The sequence below is a fragment of the Microcaecilia unicolor genome, chromosome 6, assembly GCF_901765095.1.
Source record: "Microcaecilia unicolor chromosome 6, aMicUni1.1, whole genome shotgun sequence".
Taxonomy (NCBI): domain Eukaryota; kingdom Metazoa; phylum Chordata; class Amphibia; order Gymnophiona; family Siphonopidae; genus Microcaecilia; species Microcaecilia unicolor.
This window is the reverse complement of record NC_044036.1, coordinates 61807143-61830580: the sequence shown is the minus strand read 5'-3', so window position 1 is coordinate 61830580 and position 23438 is coordinate 61807143. Positions and strand designations below refer to the sequence as shown.

The 23438-nt window shown below is 42.2% G+C and overlaps 1 protein-coding gene across 1 annotated transcript in view; it reads right to left on the bottom strand.

Annotated features, from left to right (window-relative positions):
* LOC115471875 (vitellogenin-A2-like) overlaps positions 1–17747 on the bottom strand; it is a 94434-nt gene extending 76687 nt beyond the window's left edge. The window contains exons 1-9 of the mRNA XM_030205771.1: positions 17702–17747; positions 17558–17578; positions 13483–13634; positions 8455–8703; positions 8196–8363; positions 7968–8116; positions 4703–4853; positions 4440–4582; positions 4179–4341 (exon numbers count right to left, since the gene is read on the bottom strand). Coding sequence (XP_030061631.1) covers positions 4179–4341; positions 4440–4582; positions 4703–4853; positions 7968–8116; positions 8196–8363; positions 8455–8703; positions 13483–13634; positions 17558–17578; positions 17702–17741 — 1236 coding nt within the window. The 5' untranslated portion in view covers positions 17742–17747. The remainder of the gene's footprint in view (positions 1–4178; positions 4342–4439; positions 4583–4702; positions 4854–7967; positions 8117–8195; positions 8364–8454; positions 8704–13482; positions 13635–17557; positions 17579–17701) is intronic.
* Positions 17748–23438: the final 5691 nt, after the last annotated feature.

Here is a 23438-nt window from a genome sequence, read left to right as displayed (position 1 = left end):
TATGCTGTCTATTAAAAGGCCTCTTTCACAAAGCAGCATTACTGATTCTCGGTGTGGCAAATGAGAGGAAGCCCATTCAATTCCTACGGGCTTCCTTTCATTTCCCGCGTGGGAATCATTAGCGTGGCTTTGTAAAAGAAGTCCAAAAATGCTCTATTACATATTGTGTTGGCATCGTAAGTAGTATACTATCAGGCTCATTTTTGAAAGAGAAGGACACCCATCTTCCAACACAAATCGAGAGATGGGCGTCCTTCTCTCAAGGTCGCCCAAATCGGCATAATCGAAAGCCGATTTTGGGCATCCTCAACTGCTTTTCGTCGCGGGGATGACCAAAATTCATGGGGGCATGTTGGCACCGTACCGAAGGCGGGACTGGGGCGTGATTTAGAGATGGGCATCCTCGGCCGATAATGGAAAAAAGAAGGGCGTCCCTGATGAGCATTTGGCCGACTTTACTTGGTCCATTTTTTTTTCACGATCAAGCCTCAAAATGGTGCCCGAACTAACTAGATGACCACTGGAGGGAATCGGGGATGACCTCCCCTTACTCCCCCAGTGGTGACCAACCCCCTCCCACCCCCCCAAAAAATTAAACATTTTTTGCCAGCCTCTATACCAGCTTCAAATGTCATAACCAGCTCCATCACAGCAGTATGCAGATCCCTGGAGCAGTTTTAGTGGGTGCAGTGCACTTCAGGCAGGTGGACCCAGGCCCATCCCCCTTTACCTCTTACACTTGTGGTGGTAAATGTTGAGCCCTCCAACCCCCCCCCCCCCAAACCCACTGTACCCACATGTAGGTGCCCCCCTTCACCCCTTAGCTCTATGGTAGTGGTGTACAGTTGTGGAGAGTGGGTTTTGGGGGGGCTTGGGGGGCTCAGCACTGAAGGTAAGGGAGCTATGCAGCTGGGAGCAATTTGTGAAGTCCACTGCAGTGCCCCCTAGGGTGCCTGGTTGGTGTCCTGGCATGTGAGGGGGGCCAGTGCACCACGAATACTGGCTCCTCCCATGACCCAAATAGCTTGGATTTGGTCATTTTTGAGATGGGCATCCTTGGTTTCCATTATCGTTGAAAACCGGGGATGACCATCTCAAAAACGACCTAAGGACGACCATCTCTAAGATCGACCTAAATTTCATGATTTGGGCGTCCCCGACTGTATTATCGAAATGAAAGATGGACACCTATCTTGTTTTGATAATATGGGTTGCCCCGCCCCTTTACGGGGCCGTCCTGTGAGGACGCCCTCATGACAACTTGGGCACCCTGTTCGATTATGCCCCTCTATGCCATACTTTGTATTTTTATTTGAATATTGTTACTGTTGTAATTGCCTATTGCTTATGTTTGATTTAATCTTACTGTACACCGTCTTGAGTGAATTCTTTCAAAAAAAACGGTAACTAAATCCTAATAAATAAATAAATAAATAAACAAAACTATATACTTTTCAGGAAAAAGTTAAAAACTGTCTTATTTTATAATATTTTTAATCATTAATTACTGGGTATTTTAAAACTCATTTATGTTATTGTATTTGTAAATGTGACTGATTTGTACTATCTGAACATATGGTTCACTCTTGAAGTTTGTGACCCACTTAGAACTAATAAGGGTGTTAGCGGGACATAAGTCCAGTCTAAAGTAAAGTAAAGCTGAAGGGAAGGACATTCAGAAGTAATGTGAAAGCGTATTTTTTCACTGTATGGTTGACATCTACACTTTCAGAAGCTATTATAGGAGTCAAAGAAGTAGCAGAATTTAAGCACATATGGCAAGCACCTAAAGGAGTCCATTTTTAAAGAGCTGCTGAGTGGATAAAATAACCGATTTTCTGGTTTTGATTAGGTGAATTTTCAATTGAACCTAACTAGTTACTTTGTCAGGTGATAATTCACTTACCTCTGGCCAGACAAAATTTTACCAATTGAACTTAGGACAGCTATTTGCATTACCCACCTAAGCTTATTGGGTTAGCACTGAAAATCCATTCTAAGTCATAAGAATGCTCTAGGAACAACTCCTGGAAAAACCACTTTTTGAACTGGCCATTTATGACCACCTTATGAATTTATGTGATTCAATTTAGTCAAGCAGGGACATAAACTTTTTAAAGCAGAGGTTTTACCAGCTAAGCCCTGAAGTTAGCCAATGAATCACATAGGAAATCCATCCCAAGCAGACTTTAGTGGCAGAATGAGGAATTGCATCTATGACAGGATAATAGGCAGGTACAAGTGAGCAGACATGAAGGTCCTTTTCTGTCAACATCTGTCTGACAATATTTAGCTCACCTTGATCAATGCTTTGTTTATTATTTATTAGTTTTGTATCCCATGTTACCCAATTAATCAGAATGGGTAACAAAAAACATGCATAAAATGCAACATAATCATAAAATATAAAAGACAAAATAAAATCAAAGAAAAGCTAATAAACCCAATAACAATAAGTAAAAAGTATATCTAATTATGATAAAAATACTTTAAAATAGACAATCATCCGCATCTGAAATAATCAAGCAGCTTAGCCATAATAAATCTTAAGTAATATGCCTTTGAAATAAATACGTTTTAAGTTGTTTTCTAAATGATATTAGTGAAGTTATTTGATTCTGTGGGCTGAATTAGATTCAGATATTCAGTGCCGGGTCATATCCAGCCACCAGCACTGAATGTCAGCAGTGGCTGGATAACTTCCAGGTCCATCTTTGTTCTGCTCCCAGGCCACCCTGGACCTGAGCAGAGAGTGCCCTGGCAGCCAGAGCTCATATTCAGCAACACTATCCAATTAAGAGCTGCTAAATATCAGCTCTGAATCCAGACAGCAGGAGATAACTGGGTAGGAGCTGCTCTTATCAACCCCTATGGTTTTATGTTTAGAATGCAAATAAATTAGGTGGGTTGGAGGAAATAGAAAGATACTAGGGAGAGCAGAGGTGTAGATAGGGGGGAGGCATCAGAGGAGTGGCCGCTCCCTCAAATGGACTTCCTCCCGTGCTGGCGCCTATTTTTTACACTATCTGTCGCATTTAAAACACGCACCGGTGGCACTCTGCTCTCCGCTCCCCCCGCACCTTCAGCCTGGCTACGCTTCTGAGGGAGGGTTAATAGATTCTGCCACCCCAGGTAGTTGCCTGTGCTGTCTGTACAGTAGCGCCACCCCTGGAAGGGTATCTGATAGCTACTGGGATAGCTACTGGGATAGCAGCCCATTCTGCAGTCACTAACATATTAAAAAAAAAATGAAATATTCTTTCCTTACATTATTAACACAGTCTCTAATTATATTACTTTTCCATCCCCTCTTGCCCTCCCTCTCCAAACAAAACTAATGGGACTAAATTCAGTAAATGGTACCCAAAAAATGCACGCTGAGTGCTATTTTATAAATGGTGCTCTGAGTTGGGTGCTGTTTATAGAATAGCATCTTGCACCGGGATCCACACCCAACTTCTACACCAATTGAGTCCCGGTATAAAACCCAATGCCTAAATTACATGCGGATCCCCCAAATTCTATAATAGTGCATGAATCTTTACTGAACACTCTTGACTCACCCATGCCCCTCCTATGGCCACGTCCCCTTTTCGGTTGTACGCTAAAGGATTTGCATGTGCATCGTAATAGAATAGTGCTCAGCAAGATATGCACATAAATTCAAATAGTTGCCAATAAATGATGGTTAGCGTCCAATTATTGACACCTGCCCAAATTTTCATGCTCAGTTTTAAGCACCATCTATATAATTTGGGGGATGGTATAATTTAATAACAGGATGCCTATAAAAAAAAAAGTTCAAAAAACAGCACATTTTTTATACAGGAAACATAGGAACCAACGAGCATTTCTAAAATAGGCTCCCTGAACTATCCCACAAATGCCCAAATTTACACCCACTCTAAGGAACGTGTGTGCCCATATACGCCAACTGCACCACTGCTTCACCCAAACTACACCTTCGCATTAAAGCACATGCATATTCACCCATGCAATTTCATAAGAGCCATTTTCCACATGTAAACCATGCCGTACATTGGAAAATGCTTTATAAAATTACCCCCTATGCAAACAAGAAAGATTATTTGAAACTGAATCACGCTGGTCCGTAAGATTAGTTCGGATCCCAGTCAATAGACAAAAGGCATGACATAAAAAGAGCAAAATAATCTTACTAAAGCAATTGGCATCGTCCGGTGACTGGCTTCAGTTGTCAGCATGGCTTGAAAAATGGACAGTAGTATTTCACGGTGGCTGAGATCCTTGGGAATTATTTCCTTGATTAATTGCAGGGCTTCAGGAGTTCCTGCCATGGCGATCCCATTCAGACCCCATAACCTGCAATAACCATAAGAAAGCTGAAAGCCTTAATTCTCAAGATAGTTCCTGCAATGAGGAAAATAAAATCCCAAGGTAGGTACAACCAGTTGCTATACCTGAACTGAGGTCTGTTTGCAATCATAGACCATGTTGACAAAAAGCCTTCATATTTGCAGCTACGCATGGTCTGGATCAATTGGATGAATCTGGCAGCAGCACGCGGACCCTTCTGCACTAAATGCTGTAGACATTCCTCAATCTATCACAGGAACATAACATAGGGTTGGTGGCTGATCTCTAGGTATTTATTTATTTAGAGGCCATATACAGACACAGAACAGGTACAGTAAGTATCGAAGGTTAAGACAAATTCTAGTACCTGAGCCACAGGTTTTTCAGTCTTCAACAAAACACCTGGCATTTGAAGGAGCTCTTCACCAAAACGGTATGAAACACTTCCCCGGGGCTTTAGGTCATGATCAGGTACAGTTGCTTGGTTCCTCTTAGTGTTCACCAATTTAATGCTTTGTCTGGAAGGGAAAGGGGAAGAGGAACAATTACATTTGCTTTTAAGTGTCTTTCAATGCCACACCAAAGGCTGTGCAAGCAGTATGAATACAAGGGGCACACAAATTACTTCCAGGCTACTGTCTTTTCTCATTTGCAGACAAGCATTGATGGGCATGATTATGTATTTATTTACACTGTTGTGTGCATCACTAAAATTAAATTAGAAAAACTAGTAATACAAAAATGAAAACAGCAACATTAATTAAAATAATATTCAAAACAGTAAAATTAAATAACTAGGAAAATATATGGTCCTGATTCCTTTGAAAGCAGGATACTGGGCTACCATCAGTCTATGTTCTTATCCAAATCTATGTACTGTTAAGATACATATATTTCCACAACAATAGCAGCAGAAGTTTTTTTTAAATAAAAGGAATAATTCAAGGTGAAGTTCAGTGCTGTCTAATACAAAAACTGCCACAGGCTCATTTTCGAAAGAGAAGGACACCCATCTTTCAACACAAATCGGAAGATGGGCGTCCTTCTCCCAGGGTAGTCCAATTCGGTATAATCGAAAGCCGATTTTGAACGTCCCCAACTGCGTTCCGTCGCACGGACGGCCAAATTTCAAGGGGGCGTATCGGAGGCATAGCAAAGGCGGGACTTGTGCATGCATAACACATGGACGTCCTCGACCCATAATGGAAAAAAAAAGGGTGTCCCTGACGAGCACTTGGACGACTTTACCTGGTCCTGTTTTTCTTACAACCAACGCACAAAAAGGTGGCCTAAATGACCAGATGACCACCGGAGAGAATTGGGGATGACCTCCCCTTTCTCCCTCAGTGGTCATTAACCCCCTCACACCCCTAAAAAACATCTTTCAAAATATGTCATGCTAGCCTCTATGCCAGCCTCAGATGTCATACTCAGGTCCATCACAGCAGTATACAGGTACCTGGAGCAGATTTAGTGGGTGCAGTGCACTTCAGACAAGCGGACCAAGGTCCATCCCCCCCCCCCCCACACCTGTTACATTTGTGGAGGAAACAGCGAGCCCTCCAAAACCCACCAGAAACCCACTGTACCCACATCTAGGTGCCCCCTTCACCCATAAGGGCTATGGTAGTGATGTACAGTTGTGGGTAGTGGGTTTGAGGGCTCAGCACACAAGGTAAGGGAGCTATGTTCCTGGTAGCATTTTATGAAGTCCACTGCAGTGCCCCCTAGGGTGCCCGGTTGGTGTCCTGGCATTTCAGGGGGACCAGTGCACTACAAATGCTGGCTCCTCCCATGACCAAAGGGCTTGCATTTGATCGTTTCTGAGATGGGCATCCTTGGTTTCCATTATCGGCGAAAATCAGAAACGACCAAGTCTAGGAACGACCACCTCTAAGGACGACCAAAATTTCAAGATTTGGGTGTCCCCGACCATAATATCGAAACGAAAGATGGACGTCCATCTTGTTTCGATAACACGGGTTTCCCCACCCCTCCATCGGGACGTTTTGCGAGGACGTCCTCAAAAACAAAACTTGGGCATCCCTTTCGATTATGCCCCTCCACATGTCCCACAGGCATGCTAGCCCAGACCAAAGCTTAGAACATCCTGCAATGTCTTTCTATTTCAATGTGGCGCTGAGGAAACAGCCCTAGGAGGGAGCATAGTTTTCAGCTGGATATATTGCAAGGATGTGTGCCATTCTCTTCTTTATGGGTCTCTGTTGAGAGCTTGCTTCAGTACAAGGAAAAGAAAGCCACGGACAGAACCCCCCATGTAGTGACATATAACTCAGAGCTGGAAAAACTGAGGAAAATCATAAGAGATCTGCAGCCACTACTCCAGGAGGATGAATTACTGAAAGAGATATTCCCATCACCACCAGTGGTGGCCTTCCGAAAGCCCCCCAAGCTAATGAGATGTAACCTCTCAACAGAGACCCAGAAAGAAGAGAACGGCACACATCCTTGCAATATATCCAGCTGCAAACTATGCCAAAGCACTTCACAAGACCACAGTCATTCACAAAGGAAAAATATTCAACATAAAGGAATCCTTCACGTGCTCATCTTCCAATGTAGTATATGTCATCCAGTGTAAAAAATGTGGCGAAGGGTGCTATATTGGAGAAACAAGCCAGATGCTGAAGAAGAGATTTAATTTACGTAGACATCATATGAAAAATGCCAGTGCCAACCAGGATATTACCTCTGTGGGACAGCACTTTACAAAACCAGAACACTGTACCAATGATTTTATGGTGAGAATGCTGAAAGTTAACTTTAAAACAATACAGGGACGCAAGACCTTTGAAGTCAAAATGATTAAATATTTTGACACCCACCAAACAGGACTTAACAAGGATCTGGGTTTTCTAGCCCATTATAAACCATGAAATTTCACTGCTTTGTCACCCTCTGATCACCATGCATATCTCCCTTTCCCTCATCCTCCTAGCCCTCTCTGTTTCTCATCTAGCCCACCCCTCTCATTCTTTTCAGATTGTCAGTGAAATACTTTGATGTTTCACTTATATATGCTGTTGCTTATCAAAATTTGCTTATTTCTGATCTGACGAAGAAGGGCTACCTTCGAAAGCTAATCAAAAAATGTATTGTTAATCCAATAAAAATGGTATCATCTTATTTTCTTTTCTTTGTTTTATTTTATTCTATTCCTATTGATTACCTAAAGCATAAGTAGTCCTTAACATTTTTAGGCCCTCTGGTAGCTTATTCCAGTACCTGGGCACTGTCCTTGAAATGGTTTATAATCCAGGTTGGTACTTAGAAGCAAAGTTACTTAATGGAGGTCAAAGAAGCATCATGGCAGAAGTGGGACATGAATCCTGGCTACCTTGGCCCTTAGACTGCTGTGTTAAGCACCAGGCAACTGCTTGATAGATTTGAACCTCTGCTTCTCCCACCCATGATCCTTTGAGTTTGGACAAATTACTTTATCTCCCTTTGCTTCAGGTAACCCAGATTAGATTATAAATTATTTGGGGCAGGGATTTATATCTGAATAATTAATGCTGTACACATCCAATACCATTATAAAATGATAAGTGTTATTATTATATGCAATAAGATCCTGTATTAAATATGTTTAACTAATGCCTTTATTGTACCTTGCTTGCACAACTATAGCCCCTCCCTGTTCATGGTAGGGGGTGTACTGCTGCACCTGTATGGCTACTACAGTGGTGATCACAGGTCTGTGTTCGTCCATCTTCAGCGTATATTTAGCTGTGGAACCTCCTTCCAAATTCCTTCCCTTCTACATGCACAAAGAAACGTGACAATCAGTGACAATTTTTATGAAGTTACCCAGTACCAGCCATTTAAGAACCCCTTACCTCCTGACACGTTTCACAGCTTTCAGCGAACGCTGCTGTCATTCCAATGGTTTTCTCTACCTTCTCATCACACTTGCTAAGGTCAACAGATTTCACAATAGTGAATGGGTCTGCCTTCTTTTTTTCTGGGACTATATAACGAGTCTGACAGACACCGTGAATTGAAGGCTAGAGAGATGGGAAGAGAGCAGTCACAGGGCTGCAGGAAATTGAAATAGAACTATCATAGAATGAAAAACAGAAGTCATGCAAACTCCACCTCTTGGAAGCTGTATGTGCCAGCTGGTTTCATTTTGATGCTCAGTTTGTGCACAAACCCTTTTATAAGGTTGACAGACAATTCTTTATGATCTGGATCAGTATAGACTCTTCCAACTTCGCCTTTGATGTATTCAAACTTTGACGGTTTGGCGAGCTGTTCCTGAAGAGCTCGGGTCTCTTTGGGTAATTCTGTGCAGGAACTCTGGGGCCAGATGCCGCTGCACTGTTTTACCTCTATGGGTGTTAGCTGGAAAAAAAATGGAAGGACATATTTACACATTGTGAGGTTAATTTTATAGAAGGGCATTTAATTTTATAGAGAGTGAAGATCGCTCTTATCTCCAGTAGACCCTAGGAAGGTGCAAGAAAGTTCAAAACAATGCCTATTTTATGCCTTGCTTTGTAAAAGCAACACTCACTCCTACAACCAGCCACAAAAGTGTGCAAATGCCCTCACACATGTTCATAACTGATCCAAAGAAGGTGTAAATGTGTGCGTGTGCAACTGTGTATTTTATAAAATACAATTCTCTATCGCAACGCTTCCCTGGCTTCAACCAAACTGTGCTCCCAGGAACGACTATGCACCATCTTGTCAGTGTGCATACTTATTCATGCATATACAGCTGCCCAGTCCTCTATACAAACCCATTTCTTCATGTAAAACAGACTTTCTATACAGAAGGGATTTGGATGGGTTTAGCTCAAATCTTTTCAATTGACCACTGTTGGAAACAGGATGCTGGGCTTGATGGACCTTTGGTCTGTCCCAGTATGGCCAGGGCCGCCAAGGGTGGGGGGCATTACTCTTCTTTTCTTGTGCGCGGCAGCGCTGCAGAGCAGAGTATTTCCTTCCTTCTGCGTCCAAACAGCCTCTTTGGATGCAGCAGGAAGGAAGGAAGGACGGAAGGAAGGAAGGAAGGACTCTGCTCTGTGGCGCTGCCGCACACAGGAACAGGAGAGCAGTACTAGCACCGGGCCCTGGGGAAGTTTGCTGTGCACACAAGCAGGACAAGTAAGCGGGGTGGTGGAGCGGCAGGGCCGGTAGGCCCGCTCCCGCCCAGAAGGGGGTGGGCCTGGGGGGGGGGGGCATTTGACCCAGACCTGGCTGTGTCTCTAGGTGGCCCTGAGTATGGCAATATTTATGTTCTTAAAATCAAAGCAAGCAACATTCAGGGATGGGAAGTATTAACTTGTCCCTGGTGAGCTTACAATCTAAAAGCTAGATCAGTGGTTTCCATTTCCAGTCCTCAAGGGCAAGTTTTTAGGACGACCCTAATGAATATACATGAGGGTAGCGTTACCATATGGCTCCAGAAAAAAGAGGACACATTGATCCAGTCTGGGTTTTGCTTCCATTGAAAGCAATGGAAGTAAAACCCAGACTGGCTCAATCTGTCCTCCTTTTTCTGGAGCCATATGGTAACCCTACATGAGGGCATAGGCGTAGTTTGACTGTTTCATTTGGGGGGGGGGGGGGGGGCAAAGGAAGGGGCGGGGCATATTAGCATATTCATTTGCACATATGTATATGCAAATTATGCTAATATGGAGGAAGGAAGGAAGGGAGCAAGAGCTGGCTTTTTGGGGGGAATAACCATAATGAATATTTCCTTCTTCAAATAGACTACTATAATCTTATACATAAATTGACAACATATCCTTTATTAATAATATCACATACTATCATTAAACATGCACTTCCCATTTCAAGTCCCATTCAGATGGTCCGTTATACAAGAAATAGAGTCCAAACACTGATTTTCAAAACTCCATATAGTTCCTGTTGTGGATATTAGATGTAAACTTTGACGAATCCTTATTATATCATGGATCTTGAATGTCTTCCTCGATCTCCAAATCTCTCCAATCTCATCCAATCCACTCAATTTTTAATCCATATTACTCCACAGGAACTCCATCAAATATCTACTTCCTGGTATAACATGAAGGCTTGACCACACCAAACAAGGCTTTCACTTGCTCTCCAAACTCCTCTCCTCATCCAGCGATCTCTTCTCTCCCCCTGCCCTCCTCTCCATATCCAGCGATCTCTTCTCTCCCCTACCCTCCCCTCTTCTCATGTCCAGTGATCTCGTCTCTCCCCCTTCCCTCCCCTCCCTTCCTCTCCCCTCCTCTCATGTCCAGCGATCTCTTCTATCCCCTTGCCCTCCCTTCCCATCCATGCCCTGTGATTTTCGCTGCCCTCCCTGCTCCCTCAGCTCCCCGACAGCCTTCCTCTCCATTCCTCCCCCCCCCCCCCAGCGCATTTGGCGAATACAAATGTGCAGGGTTTGGTGTGGCCTGACATTTCTCTTACAATAGAACACGTGTCTTTCACACCTACCATTGTGGTCAGACACTGCAGAAACTTGACCCCTTTGGGCTCGGTCTTTAAATTTTGTTTGACAGGTTATCCCACTTCATCTTAACACACACTGCTTAGAATGAAAGTCTTATTAACCCTTTCCGTGCTTAGAATACGCTTGGGAGAACTTCTGTCCTAATTTTTACCGGTGCTTGGCTATCATTTGCTTTGTAAGAGATAAAGATTTTAATGACCCACTAACTGCTCCCTTTCTTTCAAGATTTTTGTTTTCAGACTGATAATCTAGTTGATGCTGCACAGCAGCCTTTCCACCTCCCCAGAAGGATTGCGTTTTGCAGAGTCTGTTAATCTCATCCCACCCACTTCTCTGCTTGTAAATTCTCTGTCTTCTTATCTTGCCTGCTGTAATTATTAGGATAACTGCAACCGACAATATCAATTGATATCAATTGATGCAGTAGGAATGGATCCTCAGAAGCTTAGCCAAAATTGGGTGGCGGAGCAGGTGGGGGAAGAGAGGTTGGTGGTTGGGAGGCGAGGATAGTGGAGGGCAGACTTATACGGTCTGTGCCAGAGCCAGTGATGGGAGGCAGGACTGGTGGTTGGGAGGCGGGAAATACTGCTGGGCAGACTTGTACGGTCTGTGCCCTGAAAAAGGCAGGTACAAATCAAGGTAAGGTATACACATATGAGTTTATCTTGTTGGGCAGACTGGATGGACCATGCAGGTCTTTTTCTGCCGTCATCTACTATGTTACTATGTTACTATGATGTGATGTGCCATAACATATGCTTCAACAGAGCTGTGCTCTGTAAAGACCTGTTAAGTGCATGCGCCCGCTTCTGTCCTGTGATTTTACTGCAAAGCTGTCAGTCAGCTGGTTGTGCTTGATCCCTTTCAGCAACTTTGTACCAGATCTGAGCAGAGATGTGATCACTGAAGTCAGCAGGGCCAGAGCATTAGCCGTGGTCTACAGAACGATGACCTCTCACCGGTCCATAGCTTTGACCCCCAAACACGCGATCATTCCACCCCCTCCCGTGCCCGATTCCTGACTTTATAGTTTAACCTTTTTATTTGCAGAGGCAGCAACAGTAGCAAAGAAGTAAACACTGCAGGCTCCCTCCAATTTCTCCCTTTCCTCACAGTGTCCCGCCTTCCACATGATGCATTTCCTGTTTCCGTGAAGGTGGGACAACTGCGTGAGGGAAGGGAGAAGCTGGAGGCGAGCCTGCAGTGTTTACTTCTTTACTGCCATCGCTGCCTCTGCAAATAAAAATGTAAAACGCACCGGGGGGGGGGGGGGGGGGGGAGAAGGAATTGGGGAGCTGAGGGTGGGACGAAGGGAGAGCTGCCTGACGTGCCGGTCCTGCGTTTGGGGGGGCATTGCCCCCCCTCACCCCCCCCCAAACTACGCCCATGTATGAGGGGCATTGCATACAATGGAGGTAGTAGACATGCAAATCCCTTTCATACATATTCATTAGGGATAGCCTGAAAACCTGATTTCTTACTGGTCCTTGAGGACTGGAAGTGGAAACTCTGGATTAGGTTTACTAAAAGATGCTACAGCGTTACCGCATGTTAGCATGCACTAACACGTGTTTATCTTTTTGGTTTGAAAATCACCTTTTTTCTAGAGGATTTGTGCTCAGTGCTTTTTTCTTTTGGGAAAAAAACACATCCAAGAGAAAAACTCCAAAAACCCAGCCACTAGGACATCTGGGGACCATCATTCTTAGTAGACTGACCACATAGATATCCCAGCCCAGCAGTGAGACACCCTAGGGGGCACTGCAGTGGATGTCACATAAAAAGTCCCAGGTACACATTTCACCATTACCTCCTGATATTATAAGGTGAGCCCTCCAAAACCCACCCAAAATCTACCGTACAGCACTACAATAACCCTAATTCCTGCAGGTGGCACCTATATGTAGGTACAGTAAGTTTTTGGTGGGTTTTGGAGGGCTCACACTTTCCACCACAAGTGTAACAGAGTGGGATATGGGCCTGGGCCCTCTTCTCTACAGTCCATTGCTAATCCAGGGGCATACTTGCTGCTCTGATAAGACTGGTCATAACATCTGAGGCTTGTATGTACTGTTTCTTTCACATTTTGGGAGGGAGGGGTCAGTGACCACTGGGGGAGTAAGAGTAGGTCATGCCTTAATCCCTTCAGTGGTCATTTAGGGCACTTTTTTGTGACTTAGTTATGATTGAAGCAATTCTAGACCAAAATGTCTAACTTCTATCCCTGGACATTTTTGTTTTGTTCCATTATTGTAGAAAAACATCTATCTATTGGTGCCACACAAAATTTGCCCCTAACATGCCCCCTTGAAATTTGATCTCACTGGGGAGCAAACCATCTAAAATTGGGGTGTCAAAAATTATAAATTGAATGTTTTAGAGAGAATAACATTTTTTGGGACTTTTTTTTTTCTTTTGAAAATGGGCCCCACTATTTACAAGTACGTGCTTTTACCTACTGCAGTAAAAGGGGGCCTCAGTGCACGTCAAAAACATACAGATGCCAGCTCAGGCCCTCTTTATCCGCAGCTTTGTAAAAGTACCCCTAAATGATTCCACTGCTCAGCACAGTATACCAGAATAACTGAGCAATGAGTTACTGTCTCACATTAGCCACTGCTTTTCTCTTGAGTATCTTTTTCCTTCTGTATATTGTACTTTACCTTGAGACGGCAAATGTCTGCGCTGATTGGACTGATCTCTGCTTTGAATTTCATTTTGATACTCGCTCTTGCCAAGCCTTCCTGTGGCGGTCCAGTTGTTACGCTGAACTCATAAGCATACTCATAGGTCTTTCTCGGATTAAAAGCAGGATCTGTTAGAATACACAAAGAAAGATGCTTTTGAAAGAAGTCCTTATTTTGCAGTTACATTACCATAATGAAATGCCTGACTGATCCTTGTAGGTCCCTCCTTCATTGTTCTTCAATTTCTTCCCCTACATCTCCCATCTTCCCCCTCCTCTCTGCTATACATTTCAAGTCCTACCATATTTATTTATTTATCAAATTTCTCTCCTGCTCTTTCTACTTAAAAAGTCCTACTATATGATTTATGAAATATAATATAAAGGCAAGCAAAAATATAAAGATAAAATCATTCCATGAACACAACATAAAAATACCCATAAAAACTATCTCCGCCAACATATACAGCAGCAGCCCTACCAACCCTACCAATACAACAAGTCCATTCGGTATCTACCATTTTAACTGGGGCATCCCTCCCTCCCCCAGGTATATCGCAATGGGAAGAGTTAAAATCAAAACATTTGCTTAAACCTGAATGAGTAACCAATGTACAAAGTGAAGCAGAAGTCTAATTTTAGTGTTTCCAGGCAATCTCAGTCTCATTCTTGCTATATAAGATTCAGAATTTAGCACTCTCCTTTTCAATGTAGTTGGTAACCTAATCAACAGGCCACGAAACAGTGTGACAAGGCGGTGGCTGTAGCTAGAAGGTTGTTAGGCTGTAAAGAGAGAGGTGTGACCAGCAGAAGAAAGGGGGTGTTGATGCCCCTGTATAAATCGTTGGTGAGGCCCCACCTAGAGTATTGTGTTCAGTTTTAGAGGCCGTATCTTGCTAAGAATGTAAAAAGAATTGAAGCGGTGCAAAGAAAAGCTACGAGAATGGTATGGGATTTGCGTTACAAGACGTATGAGGAGAGACTTGCTGACCTGAACATGTATACCCTGGAGGAAAGGAGAAACAGGGGTGATATGATACAGACGTTCAAATATTTGAAAGGAATTAATCCGCAAACAAACCTTTTCCGGAGATGCGAAGGCGGTAGAACGAGAGGACATGAAATGAGATTGAAGGGGGGCAGACTCAAGAAAAATGTCAGGAAGTATTTTTTCACGGAGAGAGTGGTGGATACTTGGAATGCCCTCCCGTGGGAGGTGGTGGAAATGAAAACGGAAACGGAATTCAAACATGCATGGGATAAACATAAAGGAATCCTGTTCAGAAGGAATGGATCCTAAGGAGCTTAGCCAAGATTGGGTGGCAGAGCCGGTGGTGGGAGGCGGGGATAGTGCTGGGCAGACTTATACGGTCTGTGCCAGAACCGGTGGTGGGACGCGGGGCTGCTGGTTGGGAGGCAGGGATAGTGCTGGGCAGACTTATACGGTCTGTGCCCTGAAAAGGACAGGTACAAATCAAGGTAAAATATAAACAAAAAGTAGCACATATGATTTTATCTTGTTGGGCAGACTGGATGGACCGTGCAGGTCTTTTTCTGCCGTCATCTACTATGTATGTTACTATGTTACCTAATCAACAGCCCACTGGAGTAATCCATAAAAGACAGTACATAGGCACATATTACAACTTTAAAAGATCAGGAGCTCAAGAATGGGCAAAGTTTTGCTATCACCAAAAATTCAGTCTGGGTCATGGCTGTCACCTGCTCTTCCAAGAATCCAACATTACCCCAAGACCACTAGCAAAGGGGCTGCTGTTCATAGCAATACTGTCTACCAGCAGTGGGACACTGGATGATGCAGTCAAGGTCAACTTCCCACTTCTTACTCTCTACCATTCTGTCTTAACACCAGTCACTAATAATTTACCAGCAAATCAATTAGTCCAAAAGAGCCTGGAGATACTCATTCAGCTGCTTTACAGACTTCATAAACTTCCCCTCTACTACTGGGACCACTGGATATACATAGGTTGTTAATAAGACAGCACAATGATCTTATTCACAAATTAAAAAGCTGAGATTCCCCACTAGTTGATGTGATCTATCTTAATCTAATGCCATTAGCTTGAATTGAAAAACACCTTACTAATTCTCCGTTGGGCCAATCAATCAGCTGGGATATCATTTTTAATTGTACTACCCTTATACTACCATTTGAGTTTGTTGTTAGGAAAAGGAATTGTATTATTAAACTGTTAATTCCTAATAAAATGTATCAAGATGCCTCATTTTCTTTAACCTCATCATGCTCATATAACTGTGAGAAAACGAACAAGATGCGGGGGAGGGGAGGGGAAAGAGCAGAGAAAAAGGCTAATGTGCTGACCTTACATTACATCCTTAAAGTGAAGTCACATTAGCAGCTCACACATTCCTCTTGTCTAATACAAGAAGGCCACCCAGATGCTTATCTCCTACCATCATGACAGATCAACCACATGCTGGGATCCCATATTCTCCCCCAACACAACCAACCCTGGAGGCCCATGTGACCCAATAGGACTGCCTTGGTCCCCCATATGCTGTCCATTGTAAAATCATGCAAGATCAGTACCAGCTTCCACTATGTTGTTTAAAATATGAAATGATTACCAAGTATCATTTTGAAAGCAATCATGGGAAATAGTGAGCAAGAGGGAAGAGAAAGGCTTGGACCCCGGAGAGGCCAAGGTGGTCCAGGGGATCTTGTTAGAGACAGCCTATGACTGGATTATGAACCTTAAGGAGGTGGATAGTTGAGGAGAGAAGGGGCAGGGTTGAATTTTGATTTAAATGACTTGTTTTTCCAAATGCCAGCTCAAGGCAAATTACATTTTGGGTACAATAGGCATTTTCCTGCCCCAGAGTACTTAAAATCTCAATACCTAATTTATTAATGCACATTAACATGCTTTAATATGATTGAGCTCACATTATTTCGTGCAAGTCTCATTTTTGTCACTAGGACCTATTTACTAACAGGTCAATGTTCAAAGTGATTTATGGGGGCTCGTTAAATCACTTGTGAGGGGCTATCCACTAATATTCAGTGGCATTTACTCGGTTAGTGCACCTGGGGAGTCTTTTACAAAGGTGCGGTAATGTTTTTAGCACGTGCTAATGATTAGTGCGTGCTAAATGCTAGAGATGCCCATAGGAATATATGGGCATCTCTAGCATTTACAGCAAGCTTATTTTTTAGTGCACACTAAAAACACTAGTGCACCTTTGTAAAAGGACCCCAAAAGCAGTACTAACTGCTAAACTGAAAACCAGCTATTTTGTGGGCAGTCCAGGGGCGCTTATATGGTTACCTACTAATATTCAGCACATAGCCACCTAAGTTAAGTGGACAGATTGGACCACATAAAACAGAACTATCTTTATCCAATATTTCACTTAACCACAGAAGAGATAGCTGGCTGCACAAGCCTAGATGCTCAATGTTAGTGCCTGGACATGGCCACCCAACATTGAATATCGGGATATAAAGCCTGCAGCAGCTAAAAAACAAAAAGTGCTAACTGTGGCCGGCTGAATATTTACCCCTAAGTGCACAGTGATATTGACAAATGTTAGTAAATCTAGTCCTATGTTTGTTCCTGATGTAATGGAGGGTGAAGTGACTTTTCCATCACGAGGACCATCAGTGGAATTTGAGCTTTGGTATCTCTGGTTCTTAGCTTGCTACTCTAACCAGTAAGCTATTCTACGAGGTACAGTATACATGACCCCTCTCCTCACTCCCTAACAGGGCAGAGCTTCTGAGGAAATTTCCCAGGTCCAAGTCAGAGGTAAAGTAAAAAAACAAAACAAAACAGTCAAATGGCTTAAAAAATCCAAAAGTTGAAGTGAAGTACTTTGAAAGGGTAGAGGTTCTTTTGAGTTTATGTGGCTGTCAGTGATGGTTCAGGGAATATGGTTTTCTCAAGTTGGTTGTAGGCCTGTGTATTAATGACCCTATATACTTGTAACTAGTATATATGTCTGTAAAGTGCTGCATAGACCTGGTAGCGCTATACAAATAAGAATAGAAAGAACGATTGACTTACCATAACTGTGGCGTTCGCTCACTGCAAGTGAAAATGTCAAACAAGCAAAATTAGAAACTATTTCAGATTGAATGCAAATACAATAATAATATATTTCTTTTATTCTAGGTGGTCAAATAGGCAAAGTAAAAGGTAGAGACTTACCCGCTAGGGTGAACACAAGTGCAAGGATGATTCCCCTCATTCTGATGGTGAATGATCCTGGGTCCATGTCTGACTTATATAGCAGAGGAGCACATGACGTATGGCTGCTAGCACTGGCCACATTTTGCTGACCTATCAACTTTTTATCAGATTGGCCATGCAGTGTTGTCAATCATTGTGACTGGCCTTTTTAAACACAAATCTATTATTTTGAGAAGCTTTAGACTTATTCCAATATATAATGAATGTTGCCTTCAAAGGTTTCCAGAATAGCCTATTTTTCTCCTAAAACAAATTATTATAGGAAAACAAAGTTGAAATATTTTTTTTCTTTTCTTGTTCAGATAATTATTTCTGGTATATTGGCAGGTTGTCATGCTTTGTTCAGGTTATTCTGACCTGACCTAGGGTCATCAGGTTTTATCTAAGTGATAGTTAATTCCAAAGAACTGTGTAAAGAAATGTGGTCATTGCAAAATGACTTCCAAGTTGTCCCCTGTGTGTTGTCCTGCTAAAACCTTCTGGAAACCCTCTATCCCTCCTCCCACTCCTCATTTCAAAATGCAAAGTATTGCTTTCTATTCTAAACTCACTAGAATATACCATTATATTGCAAACTATAAGTGAATCAGGGCAATGTTACAGTATCTCTACAGTCTGTGAGCATCAGGGTTGCTATTTTCTTTTGGGAAGCTGAGCCAGGCAAGTTGATGATGTTGATGGATAAGGCTAGGAATGGCACTTTGTGTGCTGTTTCCCAAGAGCTATAGATTATGGTATAGATTTCCTTTCATAAACTTAGGAAGAATAAGAAAAACATTTGGTATCCAAAATAGCAAGAAGTATGAAAGTACCTACTCTTTTTTTTAATGAAAATTTTTATTGGTAGTAAATAGAAAAACATTCAACATCCACAGTGACCAAAAAGATACAAAAATAGAATAACACATTTGTAAGTAAGTACCAATGTTGAACTTTCCAAGCCAGAACAATATGCAGCAGAATGAGAATCAGTACAAATTGAGAAGGTCTACAAGACATATATCACTTATAATATTATATACAATACCCCATTTCTCATAATTCTCCCTCCATCCATCCTACCCAAAAAGTTCCCTCCATCTTCCTACAACCCACCTACTAACCACCTGTCTCCTCTTGTTTACCTTCTATCCACTGTCCTAAAACCAAGCTCAAGAAAATGTGCCTTCCTCAAAGTATATATTCTTCTAGAGAAAAATAAAAGATGCCACTCAGTATGTTTAAGTGTTCAAAATGCCGTACTCACCATGTTGAGACTGTAAGAATGAATATTTAACATTAAATGGTAGAAACACGGGCTACCATGTCTAGCAGACTGTGGTAATAAAATTTGACTAGCAGGCTAGGTCTGTCTGTTTGGTAATAACTTGCTGGTCGATATTAAAAAGCACTTTTGTGATTAACATTGAGTACTGACCATGCAAGTGCTTTTTAAAAACAAAATTTGGGGGCTCAGCTAACACCTACATTGGCTGGATAACTCAATATCCAGCCAGAATGTATTTGTATAACTTGGAGGGGCCATGGTCATTCTGGGAGTTGAATCAAAATGTATGCTCATACCCCGGGATTCTATATATCGCACCAAAATTTCCAAGCGGAAATCAAAGCACATTCCATAACAATGCGCATAGGCTAATTGGTTAACAAGCTAATCAGTGCTGACAATTGGATGTTAACAACCACTTATCAGCACTAATTGGCATTAATTAGAATTTACACACAGAACTGTCTAAGCATATTCTGTGACATGGTGCATGTAAATTCTAAATCATGTAGTTGAAAAGTGGGTGTGATCATGGGTGGTCATAGGCACTTCTAAAATCTATGCAGGTTATTATAGAATATGCCCAATCCACACCTAATGTAGGCATTGGCATTTATACCAAGTTTTACTTGGCGTAACTGCCCGAGACTAAATTTAGTCACACGGAGCAGCGCTTGGCGTATTCTATATACTGTGCTGAAATTTAGGTTTACTTTGTAGAATGCACTTAGGTGAATTTCATTTTGGCGCTGATTTTCTTAGGCGTGATATATAGAAGCTAATCCATAGGAGGGAATTCTATAAATGGCACCTAAACAAACCACGCTTAGCACTACTCTAAAAAGCATGCGTACACTTACACGCACTTTATAGAATAATGCGTAGCTCTGGGAACTGCAACTCTACGTAGGCACGTCCATTTATACCAATGAAAACCCAGTGTATATGCCTACACCTCAAGTACATGTGACTAAGAAAGTGGCTTTCTCTTATGCCAGCCCCATTGGGTGGACTGAGTTGCCATTGAGGCTTGATTTATTGCAGGCTTTGATGTCTTTAAGAAACAGTTGAAAGCACTGTGATTTGCAAGGGCATATTTTGAGATTTAAATGTTGATATGTTTTTATGAAACAGTTGAAAGTTTTGTATATTCTGGGATTTATATGCTGTATGTTTTTATGATGATGATATAATAGTATTTTTTTAACTATGTGATGATTACATATGTGTATGTATGTGATTTTTGTAACCAGCCTTGTTAATAGGCAGGCTATAAATGTTAACAAAAAATAAATAAATATGCCCATATCCCCATTATTCTATAACCATGCACATAAATTTTAGGCATGCCCATGATATACCTATACTCCTCCATGGCTGTGCCCCCTTTTAGGATACGCGAGTTAGAATTTACATGTGCGTCTTTATAGAATATGCTTAACGAGCTGCGCACGTAAATTCTAATTATTGCCAATTAGTGCCAATAAATGCTTATCGCCCAATTATCAGCCACGATTGGCTCTTTAATCAATTAAGTCATGCACGCTAATTGGATGCACGGCCAAATTAGTGTGTGCAACTCATAGCGCCATATATAGAATTTCCCAGATAGGGGGCAATGTTTGGTTGATTTATATCTATTTGAAATTCTGTTGGACTTTTGATGACTTTTTGGACACCTACCAAGGAGTATAGGCATTTTGACTTTCATCTATTTGAATGTTTGATTAACCTTTGATGTTCTTTGGATATTTGACAAGAAGAGTGTCTACATCTATTTTCATTGTTGAAAGTGAAAATGTTCTGGTGTATTGGAGCTCTTGGACTATTACTGCTAGATATTTTTCCTTTTAACCAATAATAGTATGGACTGCTCAATGGTTTATCACAAATAGATAATTTGTCTGTTATTTAGTCTTTGAGGAGAATATTATGTTATATGTATTTAGGTTTTCATGATTGTTAAAATTTGAATAAATATGTGGTGTCAGTTTGTGAATATAGCCTATATTTATATTTTGAATTTTGCATGTTTTTATAGGATGTTTTCTAATGTTTTGTCCCTTTATTTTTTGATATATTATAATGGCGGGGGATTTTAATTTAGTGATGGTTGTGTTTTTGGATGGATCTCTCTATGCTAATGAGAAAGTAAAAGCACCACCCAGTAACTGCCATTTTTGTGTAAAAGTTTGGACATGGTAGATGCTTATCGCAGGTTAAAATCCACTACCGCAAGGCACGCTCAGACATCCCTCAGTAATTTTGGTATCTGCATGTGCTTCCCATGCACTAAAAAATAGAAAATATTTTTTTAACACTAGGGCATGTTTGGAGGTGGAGAGTAGGCATGCCCAGCGCTTATCAGTTAGCGCAGCTGCATCGCCATGCAATAACTGATTTGTATGCGGTTAGCACAGGGCCTTTACCACCTAGTAAATAGTTAGCGATAAGGGCTCCCCCGCTAATGGCCACTCCCTAATTGGGAAATTAGCACATGGCCATTAATGGGGGAAATAGAAAATGTGGCCATTTTGCAGCCATGCTAAAAGTGGCTTCAACACATGAGAAACCAATACGCTAATTATAGTGCAGGCCACTTTTAAAACAAATAGGAAGAAATATTTTTTCAGTCAACGAATAGTTAAGCTCTGGAACTGTTTGCTGGAGGATGTAGTAACAGCAGTTAGCATATCTGGGTTTTAAAAAGGTTTGGACAAGTTCCTGGAGGAAAAGTCCATAGTCTGATATTGAGACAGACAAGGGGAAGCAACTTGCCCTGGGATTGGTAGCATGGAGTGTTGCCACAATTTGGGTTTGTGCCATGTACTTGTGACCTGACTTGACCACTGTTGGAAACAGGATACTGGGCTAGATGGACCATTTGGTCTTATCTAGTATGGCTACTTTTATGTTCTTATATCCTTATGATTAAACTTTTAAAAGTATTCAGGAAAGGTCTATTGTAGTCCAAATGGTGAGATGTTGGAATCTACTTCCAGTAGATATTAGGATAATTGGATCTTTATGCTCTTTTTTTTGAAATGTCTGAAAACCTCTTTATTTTCAGAATACTTTATATAAACAGTTTTTGCATTCGGTATATGTGATCTTGAATTTACATTTCCACTTTGTTAATCAGCTCTGAAACTAAATTTAGGGAGAGTGGCAGGCTGTAAGTACCCATCATCATCATCATCATATGATAGAGACATTTAAATACCTATATAGTATAAATGCATAGAAGGCGAGTCTTTTTCAATTGAAAGGAAGCTCTGGAACGAGGGGGCATAGGATGAAGGTGAAAGGATATGGGCTCAGGAGTAACCTGAGGAAATACTTCTTCATGGAAAGGGTGGTAAATTAGTGGAACGGCCTCCCGGTGGAAGTGCAGGAGATGAAAACAGCATCTGAATTCAAGAAAGCTTGGGACAAGTACATAGAATCTCTAAGGGAGTGATAGGGGAGTAGATGTTATGGATGGGCAGACTGGATAGGCCATATGGAGGGGCATTTTCGAAAGGGACGTCCAAGTTGCGATTTGGACGTCCTTGCAAAACAGCGAAATCCAGGGGCAGGGAAACCCGTATTTTCGAAACAAGATGGACGTCCATCTTTCATTTTGAAAATACCATCAGAGACGTCCAAATCCTTAAATTTGGATGTCCCTAGACATGGAAGTTTCTGACTTTCTGCGATTTTCGAAACCAAAGACGTCCATGTCAAAAACGTTCTAATGCAAGCCATTTGGGTGTGGAAGGATCCAGAATTTGTAGTGCACTGGTCCCCCTCACATGCCAGGACACCAACCGGGCACCCTAGGGGGCACTGCAATTGACTTCATAAATTGCTCCCAGGTACATAGCTCCCTTACCTTGTGTGCTGAGCCCCCCAAAACCCACTACCCACAACTGTACACCACTACCATAGCCCTTACGGGTGAAGGGGGGCACCTAGATGTAGGTACAGTGGGTTTGTGGTGGGTTTTGGAGGACTCGCTGTTTCCTCCACAAATGTAACAGGTGGGGAGGGTATGGGCCTGGGGCCACCTGTCTGAATTGCACTGCAGTACCCACTAAAACTGCTCCAGGGACCTGCATGCGCTGTGATGGACCTGAGTATGACATCTGAGGCTGGCACGACATATTTTTAAAGATGTTTTTTGAGGGTGGGAGTAGGTTAGTGACCACTGGGTGAGTAACGGGAGGTCATTCCCGATTCTCTCCGGTGGCCATCTGGTCATTTCGGGCAGTGGACTTCATAAATTGCTCCCAGGTACATAGCTCCCTTACCTTTTGTGCTGAGCCCCCCCAACACCCTCCCAAAACCCACTACCCACAACTGTACACCACTACCATAGCCCTTATGGGTGAAGGGGGGCACCTAGATGTGGGTATAGTGGGTTTGTGGTAGACTAACATGGCTACC